Source organism: Mercenaria mercenaria, chromosome 8 (assembly GCF_021730395.1).
Source record: "Mercenaria mercenaria strain notata chromosome 8, MADL_Memer_1, whole genome shotgun sequence".
NCBI lineage: Eukaryota > Metazoa > Mollusca > Bivalvia > Venerida > Veneridae > Mercenaria > Mercenaria mercenaria.
Genome location: NC_069368.1, coordinates 60,601,125 through 60,619,603, shown reverse-complemented (window position 1 = coordinate 60,619,603; position 18,479 = coordinate 60,601,125). Strand labels below are relative to the sequence as shown.

General features: G+C 35.1%; 1 protein-coding gene across 1 annotated transcript in view; it reads right to left on the bottom strand.

Annotated features, from left to right (window-relative positions):
- Positions 1-15,200: 15,200 nt before the first annotated feature.
- LOC123557086 (synaptotagmin-4-like) overlaps positions 15,201-18,479 on the bottom strand; it is a 29,517-nt gene continuing 26,238 nt past the window's right edge. Inside the window, exon 5 of the mRNA XM_053550081.1 lies at positions 15,201-16,973. Coding sequence (XP_053406056.1) covers positions 16,854-16,973 — 120 coding nt within the window. The 3' untranslated portion in view covers positions 15,201-16,853. The remainder of the gene's footprint in view (positions 16,974-18,479) is intronic.

Genomic DNA, 18,479 nt, shown 5'->3' with positions numbered 1-18,479 from the left:
TTTGAATGTTTGGCTAATTATAGCCCAGATATTTTTTGGTACACAGTCTACAGCCTCATTTCCATTTCTGGAGTTAAAAATGGAGGCATTTTTTGAAAAATACACTGAAATAATAGACAGAAAAATACAGCAAAATGTGCATGGCTGTCATATTTGGCAGGGCTGTGTTAAAAAAGGAGCCATAGGCTATGGCGTCATAAAGGCCAAGTTTCCGGATGGTGACCGGCATACTATGCATGCCCACAGGTTGCGGTAGATGATCAGTAAACGCATTCTGTCTCTGGAGCCGGGTTTAGATGTATCTCACCTATGTCACGAACCACTCTGCCTGAACCTGGAACACTTGAGTCTTGAACCTCATAGCGTAAATACTGAGAGGCAGAAGTGTGTTAACCGGGGCTTCTGTTCGAAGCATGGGCCTTATGCAACTTGTCGGTTACTATAGTGTTAGTATATATTTCTTTCTAGCCTTCCGAGGTCTTGTTGTAATGCCTGCTGCCGTGCTATCGAGATCTGCCGAGCTATTTTGTACTTGTACTTCTACAGATGTTAAGACTGGGTATTTCTCCAAATTTTCTCTGTTTACATATTGTATTTTTTTGTGTGCCGTAAAATTCCTAATAAAATAACCACATAAGTAATTACCGTAAATTTCCAAATAAATGCCCTGGTGATTTTTTTTATTTAGCACCATACATGGATCGGCTATTATGTTTTGCTCTAAATGTATAGGAATTAAAGCAGAGCCAGATTTAAATAGCTGATATAGTTTATCGGTCAGTATTTGTCGTGTCAATGGTTATTTTTCTTACTATTTTTATTGAAATAGTACCGGCATTTCATGATGTTCTTTTTCAATGTTTTAAAGGACATAGTGTTGGCATTTGTTTAAAGATGGGCATTTATTATGGGTTTTACGGTAGCTACTTTTGGTGATATTTTTTACGGTATTACTAATACAATGGCAGTGTCTTTCTATTGAAATATGTCAGTTTGCATGGTAGTCATCACAAGATATTTTTATTTTTTTATATTGACATCTGCCGTGAAAACTTGTTTAATTTCACTAAAAAGAGACTGCAATTGTTATAATTTGAAAACAAACTCATTTGGTTGCAGTTCATACTTTTTAATATTTACAAAATAGCATTTCATTACAGAATATACAGTTACAACAACAACAACAACAACAACAATAACAATAACAACAACAGTCATAATTTATATACTAAACAACATATTTTATAAGTTTCAGGTAAAGATGTCTGTACAACACAGTGATTGCTGAAGATATTTATTTATTTATTTATTTATTTGTCCATATCCCACATAAGATTTTTTTTCTTGCTATAGTCTATTTTTCTCCAACACAAGGGAGATAACTAGAGGTGTCACTGTGAATAGCTATGGTCAGCAGAGTTTCCTACCCTTGATGTTGAAGGCACTGGGTCTAGCTGTCCCTTGCGGTAGTCTGACCTTGAAGGTTTTGCTGCCTGGTATTTTAGGTGATCTTCTAGCTGCCGCCCTTTGGATAGTAACCTCCTTTTCACTTTTTCAGGTTGCTTTGCGTACTTCTTCTGGTATTCCTCTTCCACCTGCATTTGCCGTAGAGAATACCAAGTACCGCTTGTCAGGTGTACTCCCAAGTGTTCCAGTTTCTTTTCAGCACTATCCGCAATTCCATTGCTAAGTCGGTGAATTGTTGATGCTAACCGGCCATGTACATTGCTTGAGAAGTTGACATTCTTTGGGAGAGACACACTGATAGAGCGGTTAACAGCCTCACATTTTTGTGTACTGGTACCTAGTTTCATTTGTTCTACAGCAGAGTCACTTAGTTTCATTTTAATTATCTCCTGTACTAAATGTCTGTCATTTTCTTCCATAAACAGGTTGGTGATTTTATGACTGGCGAGATACATAGAAAGGTTCCACCAAGAGTTGGTAACACCTCCACCACAGACGTATGAGTGACGCCTACAGCTTGAACAGTCCCTGGCATAGCAGTTTACAGTGGCAGTTAGGACACTAGGTAACTCTTTCTTGATGTGTGTAATGTCCCCAGCATGTATTCTCATAAGTTCTTTGAAAACTAGGCTACACCTAGCCTTGATGTCTTGACTGAACACTTTCTGCTGTTCTTGTCTTTTCTCCCTGGTTTTAGCTGTGAACATTCCGGCACTGAAATTCGCCTGGTAACAGTGTCGAAACTGAGCTTGTCCGAGGTGAGTAGGGTCCGCCTGACGTTCAACCTTCCACATCGGGTCCAGTAAGCGCATAGCTTCTCCTACTCCAGCGGCTGATCGCGCATCCCCATCAGTGGTAACATACTAAATATATGCTTCTTGTACCCCTAACTGTTCCCCAACTGATTTCCCAAGTTGGTACTCAGACAGTGGTGCACTACGATGAAGAGATGCTGTACAGTCTGCATGGCCATCTGGGCATTTTACATCATAGCCTTTGTTTCGAAGCCAGGCACCTGTCCAGCAGAGCTTGTTCTGAACTGCTGCAGCAATGATATACTGCTTCTCGGTCATTGTTTCACATGCAATACCAATAGACTGGGAAGCATTCTGTCCGGCTTTCTTTCGACTGGATATTGTGGTTGAATTATACCGGCCATCCATTGCTATGTTGATTGAATTTTCTGGATCACCACGTCTTCTGTTCACCTCCTTTAACATCTCTACTTTTTCAGACATATCACTGTCATTCAGTTCTTTAAAAGCAGAGCCCACCTTGTTGGCTGTCTTCTGCATGCCACTTTTTGAGGGTGGAGGAATGTCGAGATTTGCCAGTAGGTATCTACATCTGGTGTTCCCAAGTGGAGTGTCTTGCAGGCCAGCTGCCAATCCAAGATTTGGTGCAGCTGGGTTCGGTCCTCGCCTCGGAGATGGTGCCTCTTGATATAGCTTCTTCAGTGGTGTAACATAATTACAGTTTGTACATTTTAGGGAGAACTTCCAACAAACGCCAACTTTTCTCTCCTCGGCCACTATGATATTGGCCTGTTCGCAGTCTAACTCCTCTTGTTGGTGAATCTGGAAGGCCTCATTGAAGGCTTCAGACATCTTTCCACAGTCTACAAGTCGCATGATGTTGTATCTTATTTTTTCAGGGCTGACGTCTCAGTCACTTTTGGTCGTAGCATCCGGACATTTCCAGAGGTTTCCCCTCCATCAGCAGTAGGTCTAGCCACTAGAGAGAATTCTTCTGCAGTCATCCTTGAGGTAGAGGGCTTCTGTTCAGTGTCTCCACAGTTCATGCTACTCAGCTGTAGACCTTTGTTCCATGGGATGCTGCCAGGAGAAAATCTAGAAGACTTCCTATTGTGGTCTCCTTTCATAGTTGTGCAGTTGAAGTGAATTGTATAAAAGTAAGTGTTTTTCTGAGGATTACCAAAAATTTGATTCCTATTTATATTAAACTTGGCATTCAAAGAATGCGGAAAATGCCTGTCAACAACCCCAGAAATTCCTGGATTCCACAGAAGTGACACAGAAGTCAAGCTTGTCTCTACTGGAATGTTGTGTATTGGACAATATACAAGCCTGCCAGAGGCTGGACCAGACAGTGGCACATTTCAGCATGAGATATCTTTGGAACCACAGGTCATAAAATTGTAAATTACCTATCATTTTGTTTGTTAAATTATAGCCTTTTAGAAAAGTAAAAATTTGACAGGTTCAGAATTTTTGTTAATCTTTTTTTTAATTTAAGATATTTAAAAAAAAAATAAAAAAAACTCTTAAAAAATTAAAAAATAAACTACTGACTTCTTGTGCAATTTGAATACATTTTCAGATAGACATTTATAAACTGAACAAAACATTTTTTATTTGATGAAAAAATTGCAAGAAATGAAAAAAATATAGCAATTCTAGTTTTGGAATTTCACACAATTCTATGGCTGCAGTTTGTCAGAGTTCTGTATACACCTGTCATAGGAAAAGGCTTAAAGTTTCAATTAAATGATAGACTGACCTGAAAACATCAGGATTGTTCGAAAGACCCTATATTTTATTTTGCTAGAATATTATTTGAATTCACCGACAAATCTGTACTACTAGGCACAAGACCACAGTTACTTGCCTTGTTTGACCATAATAAAGGAAGTGCTACTCGGAAAATAGTTTTCTGTTGATGGTGAATATTGGTAAAAATTGAATGAAAGACATGCACTAAAAGGCATAATTTAAGAGAGGAGATGTGAAATAATAGTTAGAGGTGAATTTTGATAGGATTAAATGTCTAAATATGCAAAACCGGTCACTTGAAGAGGACAGATTTTGCCTGTTTGCAGCCGTCAAAAGACTATTTACCATAGGCGTATGATTTGGGTAAACATACTGAAAAAAGGAGCCGGTCAACCCATAATTTCTTATGGCTGGAATTTTTTCTCTTGGATAGTTCTATTCAGGGCAGGTAATTTTTTTTGATTGGAATGCAGACAAAATTGCAATATTGTACAGTGTCTATATAGAACATATAGTAAAAATAACTGTGGTCTTTGGCCGTCTTGTAAACAGAAAACTAGATATTAGGGATGTATTGCAGATGGTTTGTAACGATAGACGTACAGTCATGTTAATGTTGCAATGTCTTTATTTCAGGTGTGTGGTTACAGACTTTGGTGTGAGGTTTTGAAAGTTGGGTAGGCGACTCTAGGCCAAGAAGCTCTGAAAACTGTTTACTGCCTCCTAAGGTATTAGACCCGTCACAGAGTACCTCCTTTTGAAGAGTGTTCAATCCCTACTATAAACCTACTTTGACTGAATTTTTTCTGGGAGGCGTAGGTTCAAGCCCCACCGGGACCAGTTTTCCCCCCTTTTTTTCTAGTATGTTTTTACTTTTTTCAAGACTCATATTGATTAATTAAACAGAATGGGGCAGAGTTAGACATCTTTAAAAATACTGAGTTACGTGCGGTAAAAGTTTTCTATTTTGCCTTTACTCTTTAGATTAGATATTGTAGAAGAAATTTAGGTAGGTTTAACTTCTGTCCCATGGTTATTTTTGAATGAAGTAAACAATATTTAACAGTCCCACAGGACTCAACCTTGATTTCTCAATGTTGGAGTCAGAATTCTGTCTCATTAAATCCGTTTTCTGGAGTCACCTTAGAAAAAATGATATTGACGGTTTTATTTTTGTGTTTTATAATTGTTTACTAATAGTTTGAAGTTCCTTTTATCAAAACTAATGGTATAACGAATTGTCTGCAAACGTTTCGGACAGTGGCCATCTCTTTGAAATTTCTCTCTACTTAAGCTTGAGGAAATAAGATAAATTGTATAAAATTAATAAAAAAACGGCACGGTAAAAGTTGTTTAACAAGAGGGCAAAAATGGCCCTAGGTTGCTCACCTGAGAAACACACCATAACATTGTAAACATGTTTGACCTAGTGATTTAATGGATACAAATATTCTGACCAATTTTCAAAAAGATTGGACTAAAAATGTGGCCTCGAGTGTAAACGAGAATTTTCTTCAATTTGACCTAGTGACCTAGTTTTTGAGCCAAGATGACCTACATTCGAACTTGACCTAGATTTGATCAAAGCAATCATTCTGACTAAATTTCATCAACCTCAATTGAAAAAATACAGCCTCTATCGCACACAAAACGGTAATTTTTGATTTAGTTTTTGACGTAAGATGACCCATCTTCAAACTTGACCGTAATTTCATCAAGCAATCACTCTGACCAAATTTCATGAAGATCAATTGAAATATACAGACTCTATTGCATACACAAGGTTTTTCTTTGATTTGACCTAGTGACCTACTTTTTGATCCCAGATGACCCATATTCTATCTTGACCTAGATTTCATTAAAGCAATTATTCTGACTAAATTTTATGAATATCCAGTGAAAAAAAATGAAGCCCCTATCGCGTACACAAGGGTTTTGTTTAATTTGACCGAGTGATCCAATTTTTTAATCCTAGATAACCCTTATTCAAACTCCTATTAGCTTTCATCCAGATAAACATTCTGATCAAATTTCATGAAGATCCAGTGTAAAATGCAGCCCATATTGCATACACAAGGTTTTTTATTTGATTTGACCTAGTGACATAGTTTTTGATCCAAAATGACCCATATTCGAACTTGACCTAGATTTCTTCAAGGCAGTCAGTCTGATCAAAATTCATGAAGATGAATTGAAAAATACAGCTTGTATCGCATACACAAGGTTATATTTAGTTGACCTAGTGGCCTAGTTTTTGACCCAACATGACCCATTTTCGAACTTGGCCTAGATTTCATCAAGGCAATCATTCTGACAATATTTCATAAAGATCAGTTGAAAAATACACCATCTATCACATACACAAGGTTTTACTTTGATTTGACCTAGTGACCTAGTTCTGATTCCAGATGACCCATTTTCATACCTGGCCTAGATTTCAACAAGGTTATCATACTGATCAAAATTCATGACGATGAATTGAAAAATACAGCTTCTATCGCATACACAGGGGTTTTCTTTGATTTGACCTTGTGACCTAGTTTTGACCCCGCATTGCCCATTTTCAAACCTGACCTAGATTTCATCAAGGCAATCATTCTGACTAAATATCATGAAGATCAATTGAAAAATACAGCTTGTATCGCATACACAAGCTAAATGTTGACAGACGACAGACGCCAGACGACGAACGACGGACATTGAGCGATCATAAAAACTCACCTGAGCATTGCAACACAGTGAAAAACACAATCATCCTACGAATATACCAAGCAAATGCCACTTTTTAACATTACTATTAGGGGTCCAATACCTTTAGCAGAATACATTGAATGGATCAACCAATGTACACATTAATTGTAATCTTTTTAAACGCTCACGAAATGTAGTTGAAATGTTACGATACAGTTTGAACTTGTTGATTGTGTTGACATAAGAAAAAACATTTTTAGATTTGGTTTAACCGTTAAAACCGTTAAAAAAGCAGCACGAAAGGTACTTTATTTTATATATATTTTTTACTTATAAACAGAAAATATTTAAATCCCTGCTTGTGAAAATATTGCGTTGCAAACTATCGCTACGGTCATATTCGAAAAAAAATATTCCTAACTGGAATATGGTTATTACAGACATAAAACTACTTTTCACTTTAATACATCGAATAACACCGATTATTTACAAAAATCAAAGTAAACGAAGAACGCTTGAGATGTGTTGCACACTTCTTTACCTCTCACCAACAGACGCAATCAAACCAAGTCTATTATTATTCTCTTTTGGTTGCATTCTATGTGTCCAATGGATCTTTTTATAGATTTTATTGATGTGTTGATAACTGTTTAACAAAATATCGTTGACCTAAGTTTGACATTTAGTTTTAAGTTAGGGACCTAGAACTTGCACGTGAGGCGTATTCCTATTATGGGGAACACATGCCAATCTCTTAATGGTTGAGACAGTTATTGGGTGTATATGAAATTGAGCGTGTTCACATTTGACTTAACTTCGGTTAATTTACGACATATTATGAGAAATTTATGTATTTGTCCTAAGATATGTCAAAATCAGTTTATGGGTGGCAGAGTTATTGACTGGAGACTAGGATTCAACCAGTAGGTAACTAATTACAAGGCACTGCAAGTGTATTCCAGTTGATAGACAGAAAGATCAGACAGAAATATTGAATGTAACCCGATCAAATATATACCACTTAAATTATTACACAATACACACTACTGTTATAGCACTGGGCAAGACTTCAATTATCACAGAGTGTCATATTGATATATCAAAAGACCAATAATTCAAGCAAACAACAAAACAATTATAAAATATTGAATGATCTAATTTTGATGACAGGTTAGTTTACTCTTGCATGATTGTCTTGTGTCAGGACAAAGCAGAACAATAATGAAGTATTGAATCATCTAATTACAACTCAAGTATTTGTAACTCACTTGTTTTCACAAAGCAGACATTTACAAAATATTGAATTATCTACTTTGTATTCGAGATTAGTGTGCAGGTAAATGCCTATTATTTGGCATTGCGAATCAGGACAGTTATTATGTACTTTTATCATTTAATTAAAGTTCCAAGAAAGTATTCTTATACTCCTGCATGTATGTCCTTTGGGCGAACAAAACAAACTTTTAGTCATCAGTATTGAATTATGTAACTGATTTTCTGAACGGAACTGCTTCGCCTTTGATAAATATGGTATTCCTATATTCAGCACTTGAAATAAACATTTGTTTGATTAGTTTCATTGGTCATATTATTTTTAATTTGTGATCATATAGAAACAAAAGTGGTATGGTATTTGCATAAGAAATTAGGTATATCGTTGAACACTAGAAAACTATATTACTATAATTTATATGGCTATGTACACGTGCGATCTATTGTGCCAAGGAAAAACATGGTCTTCTATGATACCTGTGTTTCCCAGCAGATTCTGAAGTACCCTTCTCATACGGAAAGCCCTTGTTTTGCCCGCTATGAATTATCCTGTTCAACCATTGGCTAAAAGCAAAACAAGCTCTGATGGGTTTCCTTAACAGATATGTAAGAAGTATGGTGGACCTAATAAGTGATGGTGTGTTTGCAAAATAAAAGAAAGAAATGCATAAAAATTAACATTCAGCAAACATAAGCATATACCCAACGAGCAGTAGAAACTTTGAAAACATTAAAACTTCAAATTAATACCTACTGGTAAAAACCATGTTCCAAGAACACTGTCCACTGAAATCCCGTAGAAATTTATGCAAGGATGTGTGCACTATAAACATATACACAAAAATACTTAGACATGGTAAATCATATTGACAACATAGAAAGGAATGCAGTTGTGTACACGCTGAAACGCTCAGTCGCAAAAACATCTCTGGTGAGTTTAAACCGGTAAATGGTTCAGAATTTGTTGTACTATATATAGCCTTATATCTTTACTTCTTACTAGTCTAATTATTACGAATTTTATCTTCGGCCAAGACAATGTTCTGCGTGACAGTACTATTAATAATCAACTTTCAAACCTTTTGTCTTCCAAGATTTTTATTTCACGTGGGTATGCCTGGACCATACCGTCACCAGACAGTAAAAGGTCCAGTAACATTAGCAATTTAACTGAATGCCAATTATATACGGTACTTAACATTTAAATGGTCCGCTCTTCATATGAACGAAATGTTTTCCAGCCAATAATACAAGAACAACATTGTTTGTTTATGGTTTTGTCATTGCAACTTGCCAATTATAAAAATGCTGGGGACATTCCTAGGAATAGAGAACATTTCCTCAACAAAAAGGTACATAAAATAGATGAAATCTGCAATACACTCTAACAGCAATTTATTGCACTTGCACGATATTCTGTGACGTAATGAAATAATAGTTGTTATTACATGCTGAATAATTGCTTTCTGGGAAAATAACCTTATGTTATATTTTACCGGTGAAGACTAAGTAATTACAAATTTCCTGCTGTACAGATTTAATACAATAATCGATTTGCCATGTCGGCGTATGATTTATGAATGTTCACCGCCTCCGGGAATGAAAACAAAATGGAACAGAAATTGCTTCTTATTATGTATTTAAGTTGCAGAAGGAACCAGATTATAATAGAAAAAAGAACGTACATAAATCAGTAAATAGAAATACATTACTCCTTTTTGCAGATAGCTTTTTATAACTTTCAAGAGCAGAAAAAAATCGCTAGGAGAGCGTAATGTTTTTATAAAAGAGTGTATTGTTGTTTTCTAGTGTTCATGTGGCTATTAAAATGAGACTCATTTTTCAACTTTAGATTATTATTTTCTTCCAAAAATGTATACACACAGAAATGCATATTAAACTATGCATCTATTTTCAAGACCGAAAATGTCAATCGTTTAATTCTTTATATATGTGGATTCATTTTCGTCGGACAGGATTTTGGGCTAACAAAATAGAGAAAACCTTTCTTAATGAGGAATGTGCCTTTTTTCCTAACATTGTACAGTATTTTTTCGGGCAAAGCGGATATATTTCTAATAAAAAAAACTTAAATCTCAGACTTTGTCAATAACATGCTTCCGTTAACACCTCTTACCTTACCATGCATTAGCGACAACACACATAAATCTTCACTAACAATAAATAAATCAGTAAATTAACTTTGTCTTGTCAGAAACATTGATTTTACGGGATATTTGTTTGACGCTAAGTTGTAAAATATAACTTTACCAAAGCGTTGGAGAGGTTCTGTTTAAAACAATTTAGTGCACAATTAAAACGGCTTTCACAAAGGAGTCCAATAATTTTGACATACGTGCTGTCACCATAATTTTCTGCTATGAACGTTCTGTTAGATTTCACACCTGGTCGCATTGACACCTTCGTATTCTACAACATTGCCCTTTATTTCTTTTGCATTCGGTAAACTAGAATATTTGTTCACGTTATCAGTAATCTTTCTTTATAATTAGACAATGTATTACGTAATTCTATGTATAAATTTTCGTCCTTTCCTTTTCATTTATTTCCATGTTTTGTATTTACTGGATAAATTTACTGCCATGTTGAGGAGATGAGGAAAGTTCACGTGTTGCATGTGGAGGAGATGAGGAAAGTTCACGTGTTGCATGTGGAGGAGATGAGGGAAGTTCACGTGTTGCATGTTGAGGAGATGAGGAAAGTTCACGTGTTGCTATAAATCAGTTATAAAACGAACTTATTTCTTAGGGGACCTCCGTGGCCGAGTGGTTAAGGTCGCTGACTTTAAATCACTTGCCCCTCACTAATGTGGATTCGAGCCTTCATGTGAGGAAGCTATCCAGCTGGTATACGGAAGGTCGTTGGTTCTACCCAGATGCCCGCTCGTGATGAAATTATACATGGAGGGACACCTGGGAGTCTTCTACCACCATCAAAGCTGGAAAGTCGCCATATGACTAAAATTATGTGGGCAAGTAATTCGTCAGCGACCTAAACCACTCGGACACTAGATCACGGAGAACCCGCGATGCCTTTCTCTATAACTGCCCACTTGACAAATCAAAGTAATAAGACCTCATAGAATAATTTTCATCAGCATTTTTATCCAGGGCCAGATTATGTTCTAACGATTTCAAGGAGCGCTCGATGTTGGCGGTATCTCCAGACGAACGTTTTTGTAATCGAATTATATTTATATTTAATAATAATATAATAATTATATAATTATTTATAATAGAAGACAATAAGTCATATAGTTTTATTCTTTGCATTGTACATAACACAGACACCGTAACATTTAACAAAGAGTCTTAACACGGCAGTTAGTCATAGGGCATTTGCAAATATGCTCACTAAAACAATATTAATGCAGAACTTTTATAATCGATGTGTAATCAACATTTGAATTAATATTGTTTTCAAGTCATTCATGCCTTTAAACTGGTTTGTTTATGCACGACTTGTACTAATTCACTTGTCTTTTACAAAGGCTTTAAATAATTAAACACGGTCATTTATTTTCTTTTGTAGCATTGCAGAAGCTTAAAATAGCGCTTAGTTCTATAGAATTATTTTAATTATAATCGAAAATTTGGCAGGATGGAGAAAATATCTTGTCTAATTTATCATCTACTCTACTTACCACAAACGTAACGGTGTACTGGAAGTAAGTAAAAGTATTCATTAAACATGTGATTGACTACTTATGAGACAATCGGTTTGTGTTTAACCTTCTAGGCGTTTTATTTCTTCTTGACAAGTTTGACGAACAGACTGGCTGCCTTCACATACACCTGGGGTCAGGACCCCCCCCCCCCCCCCCCCCCCCCCCACACACACCCCACCTCCTCAGTTAAGCGGATATTTCTTCACATTTTATGATGTATTGAGCATAGGTGATGATCGTAAAACGCATTTTGTAACAATTTCAGCGTGTTTTAAAATTGCATACGAAAATCGTTGATTATAGGTTAATTTACTTAACCATAAGTGTGTATTCTAATCAGCCAATAACTGGAAAAATATATAATCAAAACATTATTTTACACTATACCCTTCACTTAAACCATGCTCGGAATACTGAAATACACGGCTAGTAGATGTTTGATCAGAACTCGTAGTCGTTTGAAATATTGATCAAGACACTCCTATATATCTAAAGTATTTATCGAGTAGACATCTCTCAAATATGTTTACGCATTAGGAATTCCAGACAATGCAATTTTCTACGTTAGTGTAACAAAGTAATAAATATATTTCTTACGTAAAACGGTAATTACCTCTTTAAAAAGCATTGCATAAGACATCAATTCTGACAGTGTATTTGAAAAGAGTAACACTATTTCTACTGTTTTAAGCAGCCAAACATCAAGAGCGTTTTATTTCTACATGATACTGTCTGACTTTAGGATGCCAGAAAACGTTCAATTCCCAACACAGTTCATTCTTATCGATGGGCGCATGTGTCAATTTGCACTTGTAATGGCCATTTGCAAACTGCCATATTCATATTATGTTCACAAACAAGTTATAAAAATAGCAATATGACATACGCTTTAAAGACTGACTTCAATACTGAAGCAAAATTAAACGTACGTATTAAGATGGTCACCAATAAACGTTCTTTTAATTAGATCTTGGAAAGCACGTATCCAGGAGCCATTGGCGTTCTGTCGCAGTTAGACATTTTGAAGGCGAGTCTACGTCCCTCTTGTCTATATGCGAGTAGTAAACTTTGAGTCATATCATTATTTTCAAAACGAATGTGCATGTTCTTTTAATTTTTTTTTAAAACTGAAGTTTGGTCATATCATGAACATTAGAATATGAACTTTTGTTTCATAAACATTTTTAAAATTCAAAATCTTTAAAAAAAGATGACCGCGTCGGGAATCGAACCCCGGACCGCCGCGGCAATAAAGACTTTTTTCTCGTCGCCATAACCAATAGCGCTATAGCGGAATTAGTGAATTATGACTTCAAAATATTTACATTTACAATCGAGACAGTTTACCTGGTGTAGAGCGTTTATACAAACGCTTTTCGTTTTCATCGTAAAAAGTACTAAAAACAGCAAATTCTCATGTGTTTTCGTAACATATAGTTTGTCAGTAATTAAGTTTTTTAAAAAGCCTTCTTAAGAAATACAGCATTTATTTCAAGATATCTAAAATAATGTTTTCTGTTGTCGAATCATCTGGAGGCCAGTCCCTTTAATTAACAGGCTTTCATATTTATCAATTTCATCGATCTGAATATAGTTCCACCTCTTTAATGTTTTACGAGAAAATTCGATAATGAGAGTTTTTCTAACTGGTCAGCGCTGGCAAAACATTGTTTATGAGAACCTTTATGACGTCATGCTTGCAAAACTTAAATGAGTTTTATTTTAGATTTAGTCAGAAATAGATACATTGTACCGAATATGTATCAGCATTTTTATTGTTATTTTAATTCCTATTTTTTTAATTGGATTGCAAAGGCGTCTTGTGTGAAGCAATCATTCGAGAAACTGCAAATGTATTACAAGTTCTAGGTGGATTTGAACTACTTTCATTTTCAATATATTTTTAAATTACATCATCTGCTGATGTCTATAATAGTCATGTCTTTGCTTTTGAAAAGGTAATATTAACAAAAAAATATACATACTGTAAAAGAATAAACATATACTTTATTATCCAAATATCAACATAAAATTTAGAAATGTTTTAAAGTTCTTTATTTGTTTCAGGAAAACATTTGAAAACAATATTTCTTTTCACATATTCCTGTTGTGTAATACATGTTAATCCATATGCTTGTTCTAATGAAAATCGGACTTAAGGTAATGGACCTTACTGATGATCGGCATTTTCCGTGCAATTACGTATCTTCCGAATGCCACTTCGGCATCCTTCGGTCTTAACAGAAAATTATATTTCATAAAAAACGGGAAATGCCGAAATCGTATACGGAAAATACGTAAAGGACCGGAAACTGCCGAAGGTTATTACGGGTCCACTACCTTAACTAGAATTGTGTCCATAGGACACGGATGCCCTCACATATTGTGCCGTCTATTTTGGTCATGTTCAGATAAGGTTGTGCAAAACGTGTTTGAGGAGTTAATCACAAGAGTTCTCACTGTGGCCTGTCTTGTGAAATCAAGAAAGGGACATAATTCTAATAAAGAAAACGCCACAGAAAAAAAACATTATCTATTGCCACATTCACATCAAGGTTCCTCATCTGTGAAATGTTCAAGCATATCTTTTCAACAGCCTTTGAGGGGTTGGAAAAACAAGATTTTTTCTCTATATTCTCTACAGCAAAATTATCAAAGAGTCATAACTGCGGTAAAACTAATCCATGCAAAAGTTCCTTCCTTCATGGTCATCTGCACATTAAGCTTGTTCACCTGTGAAGGTTTGAAGCAAATCAAGATTATAGGACGGACGTACGAACAGCAGCAACACTATATGCCCCAGCGAAATGTGGGAGTACCACATAAATGTGGGAGTGTAAAGATACGGACAAAGTCTAAGTTTGTTAGGGTAACAATAGCTGTATAGAATACCTTTTGAGATGTTTATTGATTAGTAGTTGAACATTTTATTCATTAAATGTATCAGTCACGGGCTATCTTTAAATCAATGTAAATAAAAACAAAAATATAAAATGATGGTAAAATATCTACTTGATGATAACTTTGTACAAAACAAAATATACAATTACTTTAAGTATGAACGTACATGAAGTAAGATAGTCATAGACATATAATTTATTTTTTGTTTGTTTTAGTTTAAGATCAAACCTTTTTCTACCGAGTAAAACAAACAATGCAATATTTTCTCCGAGTAAACATCAATGCAATATTTTCACCGAGTAAATACACAATGCAATGTTTTCTCCCAGTAAACACAAGATGCATTATTTTCAAGACTGGCGTAGTCTAGATGGAAAATATGTAAAATCCTGTATTCACGATTTTTACTTTACATGTTAACATACGAAATGTTGTTTTTTTATTTCATGTCTTTTCAGTGAGTTTATATGAAAGAATGCATTTATTTATTAATAAAATATTTCTTTATCCATTACATGTAGTTAAATCTATTAGTTATTATTTTAGGGAAAGATGTATATTGGATATCTTTAAACTCTGATAGCTCGGGTATCTCACGTTGAAAAGACTGAACATAAGAAACCCGTACATTCAACAGAGGATTATGCTTCGTACATAGTATGGGTTTGAATAAAAGGACAAAAGCTTTTAGAAGTATATCTGGTGTAACTTTATTTCAGAAAGACACAAATAACATTCATCATTTTATTTCATATTTATGTAATTTTCCTCAAAGAATATCATATATATATTATTCACAAGTAAGCATTTACAAGTAGCTCGAAAAGATTTACAACTACTGATGTTTTAGAATGTGCGCATCTTTTCTGTTTATTTTATTTAACTGTAACATTTTACTGATACATCACAAAATGTCGACCTTGACCTTGATACTTCCACAGTTCGTTTCTTTGCTCGAAGCAACTTCCTGGACCAACCTAGACTGTACTTCAAAGTCTTTGCGGATCTAAACTTGAATGTTAATGTTTACTTAACATAACAGAAGAATAAACAAATATAACATAAAACGTTTGTGTCTTCTTAAATATCAACATTAAAATGATATGATGTAATTAAAAAGTGTCTGAAGCATTCTTTTCAAGAAAACTTTGAATAGAAAATTCAGTTCGAATATATCAAAATGAATTACTCCAGTGGACATCCTCCATATATATATATATATAAGTTGCTCCTAGCTAGTATCAAATTTAAGTAATATATGCAATTGAAATTAGCTCGAGAGTCGGGACACAGTGGAACAGTGGTAACACTGTCCAACTACGAAACCGGTGGTGAGTTCAAGCCCCCGCTCATCATAATATTGATGCCATTCGTACCTGAATATTGTTTACCATACATTTTTAATTTTGTTACAATGGTACTTAGACAGAGTAAACTAAAGATGAATAATTATATGTTTTTGTCAACAACATAATGATTTCACTTTACTTGTTACACAGACGTCACTCAGTTTCACCAGTTTAATGTAGAGATATATGCTTACATTCACGGGGGTCAATATATATAAATCTCCCTTACAAACCTTCACTTTTCACACGGTTAGAAGTTAACTGTTAAAAATTAAAGCTAAGAAAATAGTGCTTTCTATTTCAATGTAAAACAACTATGTTTGCTTCTAGGAAAACAATACTTGGACTGATGTATACAGCATATTCAAACAGATTCTGTATAAGATGATAAAATAAAAATTTTAAAAAGACAATCAATTCTAACCGAGCATAATTGAAAATACATGCACGATGTAAATTAGACATCTTTTGATGTGAGTCTTCGTGGTCAAAATGATCATCCAGTACCATGTTTCCCCCTGTTGATATTGCTTAAGCTGAAACCCTGTTCAGAATATCAATATCTATAAAGGAAAAATATCAAAACTTATTAAAGATAACGACACTGTTTATATAAACGTTTCATCAAAATGTCGTCTTTACTACCGTAAGGTGGTCATTTGCAACGTGACGAATTACGCATTTGTCACATATGCGAAAACACTTCGATATAACTCAAGACGGAACCAAATATATATACACATCTGTTGCAATCTATATTATGTATGTTCATCACTAATTGGCAGCTGTAACAATATCCAGCAAGATATGATAGCACCCTTCTCCGCTCAGTTATATATTATAGCATTCATATATCTTATTTATTACATGCACAGACTAACCTGATATAGATTACGAATGAGAGTTGAAACGGTCATGGCAATGAATATTTAAAGTAGGACATAACATTCGCAAATTTATAAAATCCACTTTCTATTGCTCGGATAATTTGTGCCATTCGGCAATCTGTTTTCTCGGACAGTTCATAACCTCATTCCAGTGGTGATATTCTGCCCCACGTGTCCTTGTTCCGATCTCTAACCTTCCAACCACCTGCAAATACAAATAATTCCTCCCAATTTGTATAAAACAAAGCAATTAAGACAATGGGGAAATGGAGTACTGTATGTACATCTAATAAAAGAACAAACGATTCGCTCACGAAAACAAGCCGATTTAAGACAACTTGACGTAACATCAGTTTTATTTAAGAAATAATATATCTCATTTAGTGATTTGTCGCTCATTGTTTGGAGTTCAGATGCGAAGGAATTATATCACGAGGGCGCAGCCCGAGTGATATAATAATACGCATCTGAATGACAAACAATGATTTTATTCAAGAGCAAATCACCAAATGAGATATATTATTTCGGTTCTAACACGTTACCAAGGACTTTAAAGTACACCCTTGATGGCATTCATTTAATATTTGCCCGTTTTCAATTTGAAGGCTGTATCTTAAGAAATGTGAAAGTAGGTCACTAGGTCAAAATCAAGGTCAAAGTTCATTTCGGTACACAATACTATGCATATGGTCCAAAATTGAAAGCTGTAGCTTGAGAAATGTGAAAGTAGGTCACTAGGTCAAAATCAGGGTCAAATTTCATTATACATGTGGTCCAAATTTGAAGCATGTACATTCAAAAATGTAAAAGTAGGCCACTAGGCCAATGTCAAGGGCAAAGTTTATTTCGGTACACAAATCTATGCATGTGGTCCAAATTTGAAGGATGTAACTACAAAAATGTGTAAGTAGGTCATTAGGTCAAGATCATGGTCAGCTCATGCCAAGGTTCACCTAGCCACTCAAAACATGTGGTCCAAACTTGAATGTTGTAGGTTACGGACAAGAAGATTTTTAACGTTTTTCCATATATAAGTAAATGTAAACCATTTGACCCCCAGGGCGAGGCCCAAGGGATATAATTTGGACAATCCTGGCACAGGACCGCTAGATGATGCTACATACCAAATATCAAAGCCCTATGCCTTGTGGTTTTGAACAAGAAGATTTTCAAAGTTTTACCCTATATAAATCTATCTAAATTATAAAAATAGACATAGGGCCATAACTCACACAAAAAATTGTTGAATCAGTCTGATTTTCAGGGGGACACAACTAGGGTACCAATACATCATTCTGACAAAGTTTGGTCAAAATTCCCCAGTAGTTTCTGATGAGATGCGATAATGAGAAATTGTTAACGGACGGAAGGACGGACGGAAGACGGACCATGAACGCAGAGTGATTTGAAAAGCCCGCCATCTGATGGTGGTGGGCTAAAAACGTGCCTCATTGAATGTTGCATGCTTCTAACTAGACATGCCTATGGAGAAGTAATATTTATTCTCAGAATCTAATTATTTCAAACTTGCAATGACATTAACAGCAAATTATTAGATTTTTGCTTTTAAACTCGAACACTAATTCAAAAGAATGTCGTGTGGTAATGCGTATAATAGCTATTATCTTTCCCGTCTTGTCTGTGATATTTACTGGAAGGCATTTTGCGTTGTGTACTGCAAGTCAGAATATACACAACTGATTAGATAAAA